General features: G+C 42.2%; 1 protein-coding gene across 5 annotated transcripts in view; it reads left to right on the forward strand.

The window, feature by feature from the left end:
• The first annotated feature begins 1,818 nt into the window (after positions 1–1,818).
• SLC39A11 (solute carrier family 39 member 11) overlaps positions 1,819–18,080 on the forward strand; it is a 618,770-nt gene continuing 602,508 nt past the window's right edge. For 3 of the 5 annotated variants that reach the window (XM_077253431.1, XM_077253433.1, XM_077253434.1), the window contains exon 1: positions 1,819–1,935. Coding sequence is in view for 1 of the 5 variants with exons in the window: in XM_077253429.1 (XP_077109544.1) it covers positions 1,987–2,019 (33 nt within the window). In the remaining 4 variants the exon portion in view is untranslated. The other 2 variants (XM_077253429.1, XM_077253432.1) reach the window with 2 other exon arrangements.

Here is an 18,080-nt window from a genome sequence, read left to right on the forward strand (position 1 = left end):
ATGTACTTTTCTGCAAAGATCTAATTTTTGGATGAAAGTTTAGCCATAAAAACGACCACCTTGTTAGTAGGACAATTCATCATCACACTCGTTGCCATGAAGTCCGTTCTTTTGACCAGGAAACTTCTCTTATCACAATGACTTGGGCCGTTTGAGAACTTTGCCCCTTCAACACTGCACAGGTGGCTTTGTAACCCTCTGGGTCCTGACCATCACCAAGATTAGTAGATCCACTGATAAGTAGACATAGAGATAAAGGTTGTCCAGGATCTGAAGAACATGGATGCTTTCTTCCAGCTCTTAAAAGGTAACGACTCTTCCTGTGGAGATGTAGTAGTGAAGGAGTCTTACAGGCAAAGTACCCTGGGGAAAAAAGTATGCAAATTAGCTTTCCTCTAGGAGGAAGACAACTTTCTCTCTAGGGCCACCTACAAGGGGTGAGAACTGAGTGAAACAGTGCTGACTACAGATGGGTTTGTCATGGATATTGTCAAATAGTGCTGGTAAAAACAAGCACTTCTGCATCGTATTATTACCATTTTCAGCTGTTCTTGAGATAGTAACACTATTCCTTTTGTTTACAGCTTGTCGCCTTGGGGACCGGCCACCACTGCTAGACAGCAGAACAGTGTTTACTAGCTCTTTGGTGTTAATCCAGTAAGTACTGTTTTGAAGCTGGCCAGGATCGCTTATATCCTAATCCTGGGTCAGCTTCAGCACAGTGCTTAAAAGTTTTTGACAGAAGAGGTAGTCGGTCTCCTAGGTAACAATTTGCCACTTTTGCCAAAAAAATTGACACTTTTTAGTTGCCGCACTCTCCCCCCTAGAAATAAATAATAAAAAATGTCATACGTACCCCAAATGGCCTCAATAAAAACCATCAGCTCGGGAGGCAAAAAAAACCCCATAAGCCCTCACAAAGCTCCATGGACGGAAATAAAAAAAAAGTTGCACAATTTATTTTAAATTTATTTTTTACAAATTTCTGAAATTTTGTCACTGATTATAATAATAATAATAATAATAATAATAATAATAATAATAATAAAAACATAAAAGTTTGAAATCTCTTTAACCATAGTGACCTTGATAATCATGTTACAAGGACATTATTTTTTTCACAATGATCACAGTAAAAACAAAACCCCCCAAATAACAATGCCGGAATTTTTTTTTTTTTTTTTCCATTTTCACCCCCCTTTTTCCAGGTTTTCAGTACGTTATATGGTAAAATTAATAGTTTCATTCAAAATTACATCTGGTCCCATAAAGAAACCCCAAAACAAGCTCTCATGTGGAAAAATTAAAAAGTTTTGACACTTGAAACAATAGTGGTGAAAAAAAACATGAAAATAAATTATCCAGCCATCAAAAAGTTAATTATAGTTATTTGATTATATATTAAACAATAAAATACAATTTGTGAAAAAAAGATGATGGGAAAAAAAATTCTAAGTTATTAATGTTGAAAGGCAGTGATAGAAAAACTTGAAAAAAAAAAAGATGTTGCTCTGCATAATCGAATCCCCCTACGCAACTTGTTCCTGTACATCCATTGTACTACTGTTCTTCCAGGAATGGACTTAACAGTTCCATTAAGAAATTAATGAAACTTAATTAAATGTGCATTAATTAATTCCTCAAAATCCATTAAAGGGAGATGCACATTTCATTACCATTGAGATTAGCATTTGCGCCCGCCCGCTCGAATTTTTGCAATCTTTACATTTTCACCCGCCCAATATGTGTTGTTTTTGGCGAATCCGTGAAACAAAGGATTAACAAGATTGACAACGGGCATATCCAGTAATGTTTATCCCAGAGGCGGGGAATCAGAGGATTCCACCAATCGTGTTGCTTGAAGGGTGTTTCTCAGACACGTGGACAGAGAAAGCAGGAAGTTCTAAATAGCGGCGCTGGGTTGAAGCTGGACAGGTGCGTGTGGGTCTTTGGGCTACGGGTCGGGATAAAGTCCAAAATAGTATCATGACTGCGACATTTTACTCGTCGCATTTTAGTGTGAGCTTGATAGTAACGTAGCTTTGCTGTATTTCTTTTAAGCCGGTGGTTAATGATATTTGTGAATGAAAACCGTCATTGTTAGAGCTGTCTATCGTCCTGTTGTCCAGTGTGGGGCATTCTGAGCCTCTGTTTACACGTGAGGCATTGTATACTGCACATTTATGTCATGATATGTTATATCCTGATAGTCCTGAGCTCTGGGATGTGGGAACGTGATTATCAGCCGTCTTGGCTGCTTTGTGCCAAATTTTTACCTCAGAAAGTTAATAGAAATGCTGTAGTTGCCATGGAATGGCGCGGTTAGTAGTGACCACACCGTTTTTTTCCCACTGGGCTTCATTACAAGCGTGCGTATGTTCAGATTACCCCAAAAAATGGGACCGTGAGGAATCTGACATGATGGACGCCATCGGCAAGCTGCAGACTCCTCATGAAGGGAGCCAGATGGGTTTATTGGAAAAGACACCTTCAAATCTTTCTGCTAGTTTTATATGGGTTTTTCTTGTCAAATATATGAAGCGTTTTGTGACAGTCTCCAGTGAGTTATGAACAAAGCGTTGCGGTCCTTTTAGACGAGTCAATAATCGGTGACAGTCCCAATTATCGGCCAACAAACACCCGATGATCAAGCAAAACACTTGATTGTCAGGTGCAATGATTTTTATGTTTGTCGGGTGCAACGATTTCATTATCTGTGGTACATCTTCCCATCGCTGATCAACAGGCGATTAATGGCCTGAACCTGCCTGTCTAAGTGGAAATATGCACACAACGTCTTATTCGGAGTTTTCAAGAGGAAGATGCTTCAGGAAACACAACACAGGTGTTTTTTTTTTTTTCCTAAAATACTTTTTTTTGGTTGTTGTGTCTTGAGCCCCCTTTCTACAAAATTTGACAAAATCACTATTGGTTTTTCAAGCAAAAATGCTTATAAAAAAAGTCTTGAGTTTTCCCATTGACTTCTATTATAACGTATGCCACGTCTTCAGAGCATAAAATGCCTGAAGAATCTTCATTTCTTTTAACCGCATGGCGTCGTTGGATACCTGCACAGGCTTAAAGATTATCAAAAGCTTAGCGAGTCGTCTTCCCATAGAAATGAGTTAGTTTAGTCTTGTGAACTTCTTTTATTTTGAGCATTTTCAGGCTGGTTTTCAGATCAAAATCAGCCTGAAAAAGACTCTGCACGTACCCATAGGCTATGTTCACCTACAGTTTTTTTTGGAGCTGATCTGTTCCAAACTCCTCAAAAATAGAGCTGAGCGAATTTGATTGGGACCCTGCTTATTCGGCAAGTTATAGCGCTTGCCGAATAAGCTGCAGAGGGAACCCGGATACATGGAGTGCGCCGGCTGATCAGCTCTCCAGCACCGCAGCTGCGCAGGGAGCTTTATCAGAAAAAAATAACTTTGTAGGAATTATAGGAATTGCGCTTCAGATTGTGGGGTCTTTCCATCCATGGAGGGGGCTCACACACAATTTTGCATAACAACATGGCCACGAGTAAGGGTACTGTCACACAGTGCAATTTTGATCGCTACGACGGTACGATTCGTGACGTTCTAGCGATATCGTTACGATATCGCAGTGTCTGACACGCAGCAGCGATCAGGGACCCTGCTGAGAATCGTACATCGTAGCAGATCGTTTGGAACTTTCTCGTCGCTTGATCACCCGCTGACATCGCTGGATCGTTGTGTGTGACAGCGATCCAGCGATGTGTTCGCTTGTAACCAGGGTAAACATCGGGTAACTAAGCGCAGGGCCGCGCTTAGTAACCCGATGTTTACCCTGGTTACCAGCGTAAACGTAAAAAAAACAAACAGTACATACTCACATTCCGGTGTCTGTCCTCCGCGTCTCAGCTTCTCTGCACTGTGAGCGCCTGCCGGCCGGAAAGCGAGCACAGCGGTGGCGCGGTGACGTCATCGCTCTGCTTTCCGGCTATGGTGCTTACACAGTGGAGAGAAGCAGAACGCCGGGGGACAGACACCGGAATGTAAGTATGTACTGTTTGGTTTTTTTACGTTTACGCTGGTAACCAGGGTAAACATCGGGTTACTAAGCGCGGCCCTGCGCTTAGTAACCCGATGTTTACCCTGGTTACCCGGGTACTTCGGCATCGCTCCAGCGCCGTGATTGCAACGTGTGACCGCAGTCTACGACGCTGGAGCGATAATCATACGACGCTGCGACGTCACGGATCGTGCCGTCGTAGCGATCAAAATTGCACTGTGTGACAGTACCCTAAAGAATGTAATCTAATCATCCTCAAAAAAACAGTCTCCCATCGACCCAAGCGTAATTTGATGATGAACAATACTTTATTCAGCATGATGGAAAGCATGTCACAGGGCAAAAGTGACAACTAAGTGGCTCATTGAACAAAACATTGACATTTTAGGTCCATTGAGAATCTGTGGTCTATCCTTAAAGGGAACCTGTCACCACGTTTTTGGAAGATGGGATAAAAATAGCGTTAAATAGGGGCAGAGGTGGGCGTTACATTAGTGTGTTTGTTATGCGTTTATTACCCACCTAAGTTGCCGAAATACCTTTGCAAAGTCTCCGTTTTCGCCTGTCAATCAGGCTGGTCTGGTCAAAAGGGCGTTGTCTTCCCCCAGATTTTGCGTAGTTTTCCGTTGGTGGCGTAGTGGTGTGCGCATGCCCAAGGTCCCGAATCCTCTGCCAGGGGATTTAAAAGAGCGCGCTGTTCGTTATTTCCTTGGTGATCGGTGGGCGCGGCCATCTTCCTTTGGCCGCGCGTGCGCAGAAGCGGCGCTCTGCTGGCCGCGGCTTCAGGAAAATGGCCGCCGCGATATCCATCTGCGCACGCGCGGCATCCCGCAGCCATTTTCCTGAAGCCGCGGCCAGCAGAGCGCCGCTTCTGCGCACGCGCGGCCAAAGGAAGATGGCCGCGCCCACCGATCACCAATGAAATCACGAACAGCGCGCTTTTTTAAATCCCCTGGCAGAGGATTCGGGACCTTGGGCATGCGCACACCACTACGCCACCAACGGAAAACTACGCAAAATCTGGGGGAAGACAAGACGCCCTTTTGACCAGACCAGCCTGATTGACAGGCGAAAACGGAGACTTTGCAAAGGTATTTCGGCAACTTAGGTGGGTAATAAACGCATAACAAACACACTAATGTAATGCCCACCTCTGCCCCTATTTAACGCTATTTTTATCCCATCTTCCAAAAACGTGGTGACAGGTTCCCTTTAAAAAGCAAGTGGACGAACAGAATCACAGCAATTGTGATAAATTACAGAGGTGAACATGCTTGACATCTCCAGTCATTAGTTATGGGACTGCCAGAAATAACAGAGTTCTGTACCTTGTATTTTTCAAGCAGTCTCATGAAAAATGAGTGAAGCAGAATCAGAGTGTGGGCACCCCCGCTCATTTCAAGACCAGCTCCTTCAAAGAACTGTACTTAAGATTGCTGGGGGTCCTAACCTGTTAACGGGGATAGATAACTTGCTATTTTGGGAATAAGTCTTTAACCCTTTAAAGGGAATGTGCCATAAAAAAAAAAATTTCAGCAATTGAAAAGATATAAAGAATTAATCTTAACATTTTCTTAAAAAATATTATCACTAGTTTATAATTTAGTAAAATATGAAAAATAATTTTAAAAAGTTTGTATTTCCACTTTTAAACACTAGGGGGAGCAGCTACTGAAAATTTGACAAAAGCCTAGTGTACAACTAGCTCACATTACTGCACTGTAGTAAATATGGGCTGAATCTGCTCACAGATTTGTGATGTCACTCCTCTCCTCACCTTCTGGATGTTTGCTAAGGGTATAAGAGAGGATAACATTTAGGAACACAGTGCAGAGCCATTTTGTTGGTGACAAGTTATACTGACAAGTAGACGGTCACCGAGGATGGCAGGCAGCAAGGATTCTTTTTGTGCTGCTCGCTGTATCACGCTCACACGCTGACACTCACACACTGACGCGCACACAACCACACACAAATCTGTGTAACCAGACAGCAACTGTTAATTTTAAAGAAAGAAAATGGAAAAAAAAAAAATTACGTGGTCTCCTGCGTAATTCTAATAACCAACAGAGGGAAAGCCGACGGCTGGGGGCTGATGTTTATAGCCTGGGAAGGGGGTAATACCCATGGAGCTTCCCAGGCTATTAATATCAGCTCACAGCTGTATACTTAGCCTGTTCTTGCTATTAAAATGGGGGATCCCCCCAAAGAAATGACGTAGGATACCTCTATAATTAATAGCCAGGAAAGGCTATGCAGACAGCTGAGGGCTGATATTAATAGCCTAGGAAGGGGCCATGGATATTGACCCCCCCCAGGCTAAAAACATCAGCTATCATCCGCCCCAGAAAAGGCTCATCTTAGCCTCGCCCTTCCCACTCGCCCTGTATCGGTGGCAAGTGGGGTTGATGTCACCTTTGTATTGTCCAGTGATATCAAGCCCACGGGCTAGTAATGGAGAAGCGTCTATGAGACACCTATCTATTACTAATCCTATAGTTATATGGTAAATAAAGACACAGCCAGAATAAAGTCCTTTATTTGAAATAATGACACAGACTCCTTTAGTAATCTTAAAGGGAACCTGTCACCCCCCCAGTCGTTTCAAACTAAAAGAGCCACCTTGTGCAGCAGTAATGCTGCATTCTGACAAGGTGGCTCTTTTAGTTCTGGGTGCTGTAACAAGAGAAATAATCCGTTTTTTAATTTGTCAGAAATACCTGGTCTTCAGTCAAGGAGGCCGGCGTTTTCCCCCTGCTGCAGACGCCACACAGCCGTCACTCACATCTTCTTGGCGCCGGGCGCCACCTCCTCCTCACCGCTGTTTTGAAAATATCCGGCGCCTGCACTCTTTTCCCCTGCCTGGTGCAGGCGCAGTGAGCGCTGCCCGTCTTTCCTCATATGCAGCCCAGCTGACTGCGCCTGCGCAGCCGCCCTGCCTGTGATTCCCAGCCCCGCAGTGACTTATGATTTATGGGAATCACAAGCAGGGCGGCCGCGCAGGCGCAGTCAGCTGGGCTGCATATGAGGAAAGATGGGCAGCGCTCACTGCGCCTGCACCAGGCAGGGGAAAAGAGCGCAGGCGCCGACTATTTTCAAAACAGCGGTGAGGAGGAGGCGGCGCCCGGCGCCAAGAAGACGTGAGTGATGGCTGTGTGGCGTCTGCAGCAGGGGGGAAACGCCGGCCTCCTTGACTGAAGGCCAGATATTTCTGACAAATTAAAAAACGGATTATTTCTCTAGTTACAGCACCCAGAACTAAAAGAGCCACCTTGTCAGAATACATGAGGGAAATGTTATTTATTAATGTTTTTCTGTGGTGTGACTATCTGAATTAAAGGGATAATCATTCAAAGTTTGAAAATTGCTAATTTTTGTCAAATTTTGGTCAAATTTCAGATTTTTTTTATAAATAAACACAAAACATTTACCTAAATTTACCATTATCATAAATCATAATCTGCCATGAAAAAAAACAATCTCAGAATCACTGGGATTTGTTGAACCATTCCAGAGTTATTACCACATAAAGTAACACTGGTCAGATTAAAAAAAATTTGACCTGGTCACTAAGGTGTTAAGTACATGGAATATAGTAAACATGATGCTTGGCCTAAGGGTATGTTTCCAAGTTTAATAAGGCTTCTTTCACACTAGCGTCGGCACGGGGCCGTTGCTATGCGTCGGCCCGACGTGCCGACGCGCATTGTGAAAGAAAGGCTAGGGTCACATTGCGTTAAGGCAGTCCTTTTAGCGCATAGCGCTACGGACTGCGCTAACGCAATGTCCCAAAAGGGATCGCGCTAGCCGATCCCGCTAGCGCAGATCACTCAAATGACGGCACATCGCTAGCGCACACCCAATGTGGGCGGGCGCTAGCGATGCGTTCACCATTACAGGCTATGGCGGCGTTAACAGACTACGTTAACACCGCGTTATGCCGCGGTGTAGCGTAGTCCGTTAAACGCGGTCACATAACGCAATGTGACCCTAGCCTAATGCCCGACGTGGGCAGCGGAAGCAGTCTTACGACGCTTCCGCTGCCCCATTGTAATGTCCGGGGAGGAGGGGGCGGAGTTTCGGCCGCGCATGCTCGGTCGAAAATGGCGGAAACGACGCGCAAAAAAAGTTACATGTAACTTTTTTTGTGCCGACGGTCCGCCAAAACACGACGCAACCATCGCACGACGGATGCGACGTGTGGCCATACGTTGCAATGCGTCGCTAATGTAAGTCTATGGGGGAAAAACGCATCCTGCAGACAACTTTGCAGGATGCGTTTTTTCTCCTAAATGACGCATTGCGACGTATTCAAAACGACGCTAGTGTGAAAGTAGCCTAAACTCTGCGGGTTTGATGCTGCGTACAGCCACAGCGTCAGTCCCACAGCGTCCAGATGTTACAACATAGTGGATGGGATTTCATGAAATCCCATCTCCACTATGCGTTCAGAGACGCAGGCGGCAGACCCGAGAAACCGGACATGCGGCGTGTCTTTATAGACCGCAGCATGTCTAATTATGATGCAGAGACGCTCCGTCCTCGCAGCGTAAATTTCCCATACACTATCATTAGATGCGGTAAAACCGCATCTAATTATTAGTCACATGCGTAATAGCTGCGGAAACGCAGCTTACTACACATGTGTACTAATTTAAATAATGTCTTACCTTGACACCGCCGGAAGTTTGCATTCACTGCAGTTTTCGCAGTGACTGAGCTGACAGCGAGAACTGCCATGCACGTGACCGTCAGGGTTATCTCCGGTCCCTAGGCTGTGTCTCATGGTCAGCTAATCGTGAGAACTGCAGTGCAGGTGACTGCCGGAGATCTCCGGCGGTCATCTACAAGCTCTGCTGTATCTGGATGTCGGGCATCCAGATGTAGCAGAGCTGGACTCGTCGTCGTTATTAAGGACTACGTCGGAACAAGGAGTATTTGTGTTGGTTTATTTTGTTTATTACAGGAGATCAAGGGCATCCAGGAATTAGGAATACAATAAAGATGGGAAACTGTGTGGTGTTTTATTTCATTAAAAGACTTTATTTTGGCTGTGTCAACATATGTAAATTAGTACACATGCATAGTAAGCTGCTTTCCAGCAGTTATTACTCATGTGACTAATGATTAGATGCAGTTTTACTGCATCTAATGATAGTCTATGGGAAAATTACGCTGCCGGGACTGAGAGTCTCCGCATCGTAAATAGACATGCTGCGGTCTGGAAAGACGCACCACATGTCTGGTTACACAGGTCTGCCGCCTGTGCCTTTGAATTCATAGTGGCGATGGGATTTCATGAAATCCCATCCACTATGCTGTAACATCAGGACGTTGCAGCTTGGATGCTGAAGATGTACGCAGCATCCAACCCGCAGCGTTTACTGACTGTGTGCACATACCCTATCTGCAAACAGGAAATCACTTTTTTCCTTCCCAGAAGCCAACTTTCAATTAGCTTTATTTCAAGTGACAAAAAAAACGCATGCAATGAAAAAATGCATAAAAAACGCAGGTGGCCTGCCAGTGACCTCAGATGTAGATTTCACCTGCGTCAGATCCTGAGCAAATATTGAGCCAATCCTGACCGTGGAAACATACCCCGAGTGTGTCTATTGCACTCTGCACGTTATTGCTTTTTGCGCCGTGCCTATTTACATTCTTCTCTGCAGGGGAAATTAGTGATCAGTGGTTTAATGTGTTACTGATGGACCACAAATATCATAATTATTTGTCGTAGCATTAACCGTTGTCCTGCACTAACATCGGAGACCTCTTCAGTAAGGATGATTTATATGCAACCAGAAATCCCAATGCTTCCAACCACCCTCATGTGTTTCTGGTTGCATATAATTCATCCTTACCAGTGGTTTTCTTTTTTTCAGAAAATCCCTGTCCCCAGGTTTTGTTTTAGGAGCAAAAAAAAAAAAAGTTTCTACTGGGCCTAGTGCGGAGTCTGTGCCGCTGCTCCAGATGTCTGATATTGTCTGCAGTGCTGATGTCACCTTTCCAGCGCTGCAGCCAATTACTGAGCTCAACGGATCTGCCTTCACTGTAAACATCAGTTGCCTTTTGCCATCTATTAAATTGATGTAACCATAAACTATTCCAATGTAATTAGTGCTTCCCTCTTAAAGTAAATAACGTACCCCCCACTTCTCTTCCAAATAGTAAAGGCAAATTTGCCCGTGAACGGCAGAGAGAAGCGCAGCATTATTACACCGTGCCACTACAAAAAAAAATGGAGAATATGTTTTCACTCTGTTTTGTCTGCAATTGTTAACTGCTCCATTTTCCATACTGGTAGTAATAGTCAAGCCTCCTGTTTCCTCAGTAAGTACAGCAGGCACCCACTCCTCTCAGTAGTCACAGCAGTTCTTCCATGCTGAAAAACAAATTTGCTCTCACCCGGCCCTTCCTCAGCTGGCAGTAATAAGTCATTGATTAAGCTCTGCCCACTTCCTCTGCATTTGCAGCAGGCCTCCATTAGCTCATTAGGTATAGCAGTCCCACAGTAGTGACAACTTTCTCCATTAGTAATTGTGAGGCTGGCGTCACACTAGCGAGTCTTACGGATGTATGAGCGCAGAAAATACGTCCAGAAAATACGCATTGCACACGGCCCAATGATTCTCTATGGCCCAGCTCCTATCTGCCGTATATTACGCATCCGTAATATACGGTATGTTCCGGCCGTAGAAAATCGCAGCATGCTGCGTTTGTCAGCGTATTGCACAAAAAATACGCCAATGAAAGTCTATGGTGGCGAGAAAATTATGGATTACACACGGACCATGCGTGTGACTTGCGAGAAATACGCACCAATGTTCTAAAGAAAAGCCAGCAATTCACCGCCAGTGTACAGTAAAATCACACTGACAGAATAGAATAGGTAGAATAAATGTGTACACAAAGAATATATATATATATATATATATAGATAGATAGATAGATAGAAAAATTGGAACAGCACAATGCTCACCAATGGGTGGCAGGCCTCCTAGGTAAGACGGTCCACTCATCCACCCAAATAATATGCCAAAACAGGGAAAAAAAGGCAGCACTCCAATTCTTTTAAAGATGAAAAAACTTGTGACGTTTATTCAGACCCACATCTCTATACGACGTTTCGGCTCACACTGAGCCTTTCTCAAGCCTTGAGAAAGGCTCAGTGTGAGCCGAAAACGTCGTATAGAGATGTGGGTCTGAATAAACGTGACAAGTTTTTTCATCTTTAAAAGAATTGGAGTGCTGCCTTTTTTTCCCTGTTTTGGTGTGTATATATATATATATATATATATATATATATATATATATATATATATATATATATATATATATATATGTATATATATATATGTGTATATATATATATATATGTATATATATATATATATGTGTATATATATATGTGTATGTATATATATATATATATATATATATATATATATATATATATATATATATATATATATATATATATATATATATATATTTCAGCACTAGATAGCAGAAAAGCCGGTAATTCAATTGCCGACTTTTGCTATCTCCTTCACAAACCCGACAGGATATGAGACATGGTTTACATACAGTAAACCATCTCATATCCCTTCTTGTATTACATATTCCTCTTTACTAATGTAAGACGTGTCTTTGTGTCAAATTTGGGGGCTCTAGCTATTAAATTAAAGGGTTAAATCCCGGAAAAAAATGGCGTGGGCTCCCGTGCAATTTTCTCCGCCAGAGTGGGAAAGCCAGTGACTGAGGGCAGATATTAATAGCCTAGAGAGGGACCATGGTTATAGGACCCCCCCTTGCTAAAAACATCTGCCCCCAGCCACCCCAGAAAAGGCACATCTGGAAGATGCGCCTATTCTGGCACTTAGCCTCTCTCTTCCCACTCCCGTGTAGCTGTGGGATATGGGGTAATGAAAGGTTAATGTCACCTTCCTATTGTAAGGTGACATTAAGCCAGGTTAATAATGGAGAGGCGTCAATTATGACACCTATCCATTATTAATCCAATAGTATGAAAAGGTTAATAAAACACACACATTATTAAAAAGTATTTTAAAATATTAAAACACCATGTGTCTTTATTTCATTATTATAGTCTTAATCCACCTGAGGACCCTTGTCACCTGAAATAAAGTAAAAAAAAAACAAACAACAATATTCCATATCTTCCGTCGTTCAGTCTTGTCCCACGCTGTAAATCCATTTGAAGGGGTTAAATCATTTTACACCCAGGAGCTCTGCTAATGCAGCTGTGCTCCTGACTGTAAAACTTGGTGAATGAATGGAATGCAGGGGAATGTACTGTAGTTACCTCGAGTCGCAGTGATGCGCCCTCTGCTGGATGAACTCATGAACTCGAGCCTGGGAACTTTTCAGAATATTTTCCCACGCTCGAGTTCATATGAGTTCTATATGAGTCCTATAACCATGGTCCCTCTCTAGGCTATTAATATCTGCCCCCAGTCACTGGCTTTCCCACTCTGGCGGAGAAAATTGCGCGGGAGCCCATGCCAATTTTTTCCGGGATTTAACCCTTTAATAGCTAGAGCCCCCAAATTTGACACAGACACTTCTTACATTAGTAATGAGGAATATGTAATAAAAGAAGGGATATGAGATGGTTTACTGTATGTAAACCATCACACACAGTGTGACCAAAAGAATAAAGTGATCTCCACTATGGTACTTGATGTAAAATAACAATTTTATTAAAGGTCAAATATAAAACATTTAAAAATACATTTCACTACATGTCAAGAGAGGTGCAAAAATCCACAAAAAGAGGGACTATACTGCCATAGGCAAACTGAGAATCCAAGATGAGCACTAGGCAAACTCAGAATTCAAGATGAGCACTAGCACATACAGTCCCCAATATAAATGTCCCCATTGTTAAGAGCTATAAATAACCATGCAATAGTGCATATTGAGATAATAAAATCTCCCACATGGGTATAGCCAATTTGCAATTAAGCTCTGAACAATGGCGACTAATACTATATGGTGCAGATAGGGTAATATGAACAAAATACCTTGCTGTGCGTCGTGGATGAGTACCCCGGCGTCCCTCTGCCCATTGTTCAGAGCTTAATTGCAAATTGGCTATACCCACGTGGGAGATTTTATTATCTCAATATGCACTATTGCATGGTTATTTATAGCTCTTAACAATGGGGACATTTATATTGGCCTAGGCTGGTTCTGTAGATGGTTTATCATGACTGTATGTGCTAGTGCTCATCTTGGATTCTCAGTTTGCCTATGGCAGTATAGTCCCTCTTTTTGTGGATTTTTGCACCTCTCTTGACATGTAGTGAAATGTATTTTTACATGTTTTATATTTGACCTTTAATAAAATTGTTATTTTACATCAAGTACCATAGTGGAGATCACTTTATTCTTTTGGTCACACTGTGTGTGAGGGATATATTGTTAGCTGGTACTTTACCCTTTGTTTGGGAGGGATGTGTTTAGTACTTTGTGAGCAACCAATTGTGAATATATTATATTGTATGTAAACCAGTAAACCATCCTGTCGGGTTTGTGAAGGAGATAGCAAAAGCCGGCAATTGAATTACCGGCTTTTCTTCTATCTAGCTCTGAATTAAATATATATATATATATATATATATATATATATATATATATATACTGTATATATGTTTTTAAGAATATTTTAGCCGATGGATCCATGATATGTCCATTTTGCAAGCCTGCGAGAAAAAAATCGCCATACGGATGACAAGCGGATAAATTTGTGTGTACAAATCGCATCCTCGCATTGAATACGGAACAGTGTTTTGGGACAATTACTGCGTATTACGGCCGTAAAAAACGACGGACCGTATTTTCATACGCCTAGTGTGACGCCGGCCTAATAGTCATGAATAAGCAGTCTCTCCTTAGGCAGTAGTAGTTATTTATCAACTCTGCCTAGTAGTCACAGCAGTCTCCCTGCACTAGTAGTTAACCTAAGGCTAATTTCACACTAGCGTCGTACGCCGCACGCCGCAATGCGTCGTTATGTAGAAAAAACGCATCCTGCAAAGTTGCCCGCAGGATGCGTTTTTTCTCCATAGACTTATACATAGCGGCGCATTGCGACGGAGTGCCACACGTCGCAACCGTCGTGCGACGGTTGCGTCTTGTTTTGGCGGACCGTCGGCACAAAAAAAGTTACATGTAACTTTTTTTTGCGTCGTGTCCGCCATTTCCGACCGCGCATGCGCGGCTGGAACTCCGCCCCCTCCTCCCCGGACATTACAATGGGGTAGCGGATGCGTTGAAAAACTGCATCCGCTACCCCCGTTGTGCATAATTAACACACTGTCCGTTGGCCGACGGTTTGCGACGGCCCGTACCGACGGACTAGTGTGAAAGTAGCCTAAGTTTCACTCTCAACCCACAGCATGCCATCACGCCCCCAATTGTCACAGCTTGTTTTTAGGCCAGCTTCACAAGTCTGTGTTTCTTAAAGCGAACCTGTCACCTGAATTTGGCGGGACCTTTTTTCGGTCCGATGGGTGGTGTTTTCGGGTGTTTTATTCACCCCTTCCTTTCCCGTTGGTTGCACGCTGGCCGCAATATTGGCTTGAAGTTGATTCGCTGTCCTCCGTAGAACACAACAAAACACAATTTCCCTTACATGCATGGGGAAATGAAGGTATGCACACTAGAACTAAAATTGAAAAACTTTATTAGATACAATATACCAATAAAACACCAAACAGAAATAGACAAATAGGAAACCTATAAAAACAAGTGACTACTATACCAACACAATATGCATCTTACAACATTGTATATGGAAACACCAACCATCATATGTTGTGTACTGAAACAATCAGTCTTATGACCATACAAATTTGATGCCAATATCCTTTATATAGAGTGCAATGGTCTGGAATATATGAGACCAAGTTAATGCAATAGCCTATAAAATGGCTTACTTCAAAATCATGTATGACTGTAATTGTGAAGCTATATACATATAGGCTTAGTTATAACTGAGCAAGATGCTACACTCAACAATAGCAGTTATATCAGATAGATGTTCATAAAGTGCAAACGTGCTAAAGGCCCCTGGAAACAAGGTGACTTATGGGCCACAGTATGGAATCCTCCTATATATCTGGCATCCCATCTTTAAATATGTATGAAACAAATGGAAGGCTATATCCACTGTGAACACTCTCAATATTTTAGAGTTTTAACTTACATGAAAGATGCAAAGTGTTGTATGTCTGTGTCGCCACCCCGACAGCGCCGTTTCGCCAGTTCAGGCTTCTTCCTTATGGGGGCACGTGTGTTGTGTGTGGAAAAGAGCGCCCATTATATATGGTAGCTAATTCAATTCAAACATGAGGGTAAGTGCCGTACAACGCCGCGTCCCGGATGTTGAGAGGCGCATGTGCCGGTTTACGGCCGCTCGTGCACAAAGCGTGGCTCTCCAGCTCACACCCCCGGCGTGCAAGCGTGGAACGCTCGCGTCACCTTGTGGGCGGGGCTGGAATCCACCGTGCGGCCGAGCCCAGGGCATGCGCACTAATCCAAGATCGCAACCTAAACAGGTGAGTATCGCTGCAGAAGTACAGCGCGGCTAGTGGGAGGCGTGGCTAAAACCAGCAAGTACGAAAAATTAAGCCATGTATATCAAAAGGTTACTTGCACTGCTTATTATGAACACTAATGGCGGTTACTGAATGCCGGAAAACTTTTATTGTTTTTTACATGAAGGCAAGTATTAATTGTACTAAGATATATCAAATCCAATTTGAAATCCTACAGCTATAAAGCCTATAATGTACCTATTTATCTATACCTTCAATCTATGGGGGCAAATATCTCCACAAAATTACCGGACAACTAGTAAAGAATATAATAATAGCCAACCATGCAGACGGTGAAATGCATATCGAAAAAACTGAATTAAATAAATAAGCAAATAGTGTCAGATACACTTTCAAATTTGCTGGCAATGATATCTAATCTAGATCAACAATCTCTATAATACTGACACTATAAGTAACAATTACATTAGCTATCGAAAGTATGAATTTAACACTAAACATCTGAACTATATAATATATAATAATTATTATACTACCATATATAAAGAGACGAGATAGTCTATATACAATTATTAATACAAATACAGCATGAATGTGGATAACCAATAATATATATCTCTACACTACCCCACCACCAAACAGCCATTATTTTCCTCACTAGGAACTTATAATAAATATAGATATACATATATACATAGTGATGGGTAGATTTTGATTGAATGTATTCGACCCGATTCTGTGAGTTCATGATCCCTCACTGTCATCCAGATCCCATGCTGTAGATAAATGGATACCAAATATGAAAACAACCTAAAATAGAAGTAAAACAATTAAAACCCAAACACACTAAATGCTGCACAGGAATGAAAACCCAGAAACCAGATATATAACGACCACAAACATGCAAAATACCAATATTACTACTTATTCTCTTCCCCAAATAGATCTAAATAAGAACAAATGTATTATTTACAAATATAATATAATATAAACGCGGGGTTATCTTCTATATTGTTATTAATAGGGCGATAGACACAATCCAGGGCTATATTAAAATAGATACCCCAATACAAAAATGGGAAACAGGACCCCAACTAAACCAAACCAAAAAAAACCCCAAAGCTACAAAATAAAAAATAAAAAATAAGTCAGTATCGAAAAGTAGAATCAAGACATTTTCATAATCATAAAAATGAACTAAACCCCATTGTCTCATTGAGTCCTTGAGGGGCAAGGGTCCCAAGCTGGTAAATCCACCTACTCTCTTTACGTGCTAGGATTTTACCTAAATTACCACCTCTATCATTGAGGATAACCTGGTCGATCGCTTGTATTTTGAGGCCAATCGGATTAGAGTTGTGAAAAAGCCTAAAGTGTTTAGGTAACGTTTTCAACTGCTGGATGTCTTCTGCATTAGCTGATGTCTTTTTGATTTGTCTTTTACTATACCCGCGATCTTGAAAACGCTGTGCTAATTCAGTTGCTTGTGTTTGAAAATTGCAATCTGTAGCACAAATTTTTTTGACCCTTAAGAATTGGCCAATTGGGATTCCGTCGATAGTAGGTTTATAATGGGCCGATGACACATGGAGCAGAGTGTTTGTGGCGGTTGGTTTTCTAAATATATTAGTGACAATCCTGCCATTGGGAGCTACTGTCATTTGGAGATCCAAAAAATCTAATGATCTCCCCCATTTATAGGTTAATTTGATATTCTAATTATTTTTATTTAACTTATCCATCAGTGATGTTAATTGATCGATGTTGCCCTCCCAAACAAACAGGACGTCGTCTATATACCGACTCCATCCTTGTACCATGTCCATCTCTCTTAATTGCTCGTCTTGAAAAATTTCTAACTAACTATGTAACAAATCAAAAAGGGATATAAAAGAGCATGTGACACTCCTAGAGAAGAACTACTATATGGTAGTGGGATACCTCGCGATAAAAACAATGATAGTCAGGTGAGGTTTATAACAAACTTTAATAAACAATGGCCGGAATTGACAGCAATTTTCCGGAAGCATTGGAACATCTTGCTTAGCGATCCTGTTCTCAAAAAGACTCTTCCTAAATACCCAGCTATGACGCCTAGAAGAGCACGGAATCTGAAGGACATCCTGGTCCACAGCAATTATTCGGAGATGAAAACAACTGGTAGTATGCATCTAGCAACAAGAAAGGGATTTTATCCATGCAGGAGGTGTAAAGCTTGCAGAAACCATATTCAAAGTACCTCCTTTGTCAACCATGATGGGTCAAGGACATATTCCATACGTGAGTATCTTACTTGCTGCTCGAAGGGTGTGGTATACCATGCGCAATGCCCTTGCAAAAAGATATACATTGGGCTCACCACGCGTGAACTCAAGATACGTACAAGGGAACATGTCCTTGACATTGAGAAATCAGCTAATGCAGAAGACATCCAGCAGTTGAAAACGTTACCTA

Source organism: Ranitomeya variabilis, chromosome 4 (assembly GCF_051348905.1).
Source record: "Ranitomeya variabilis isolate aRanVar5 chromosome 4, aRanVar5.hap1, whole genome shotgun sequence".
Lineage (NCBI taxonomy): Eukaryota > Metazoa > Chordata > Amphibia > Anura > Dendrobatidae > Ranitomeya > Ranitomeya variabilis.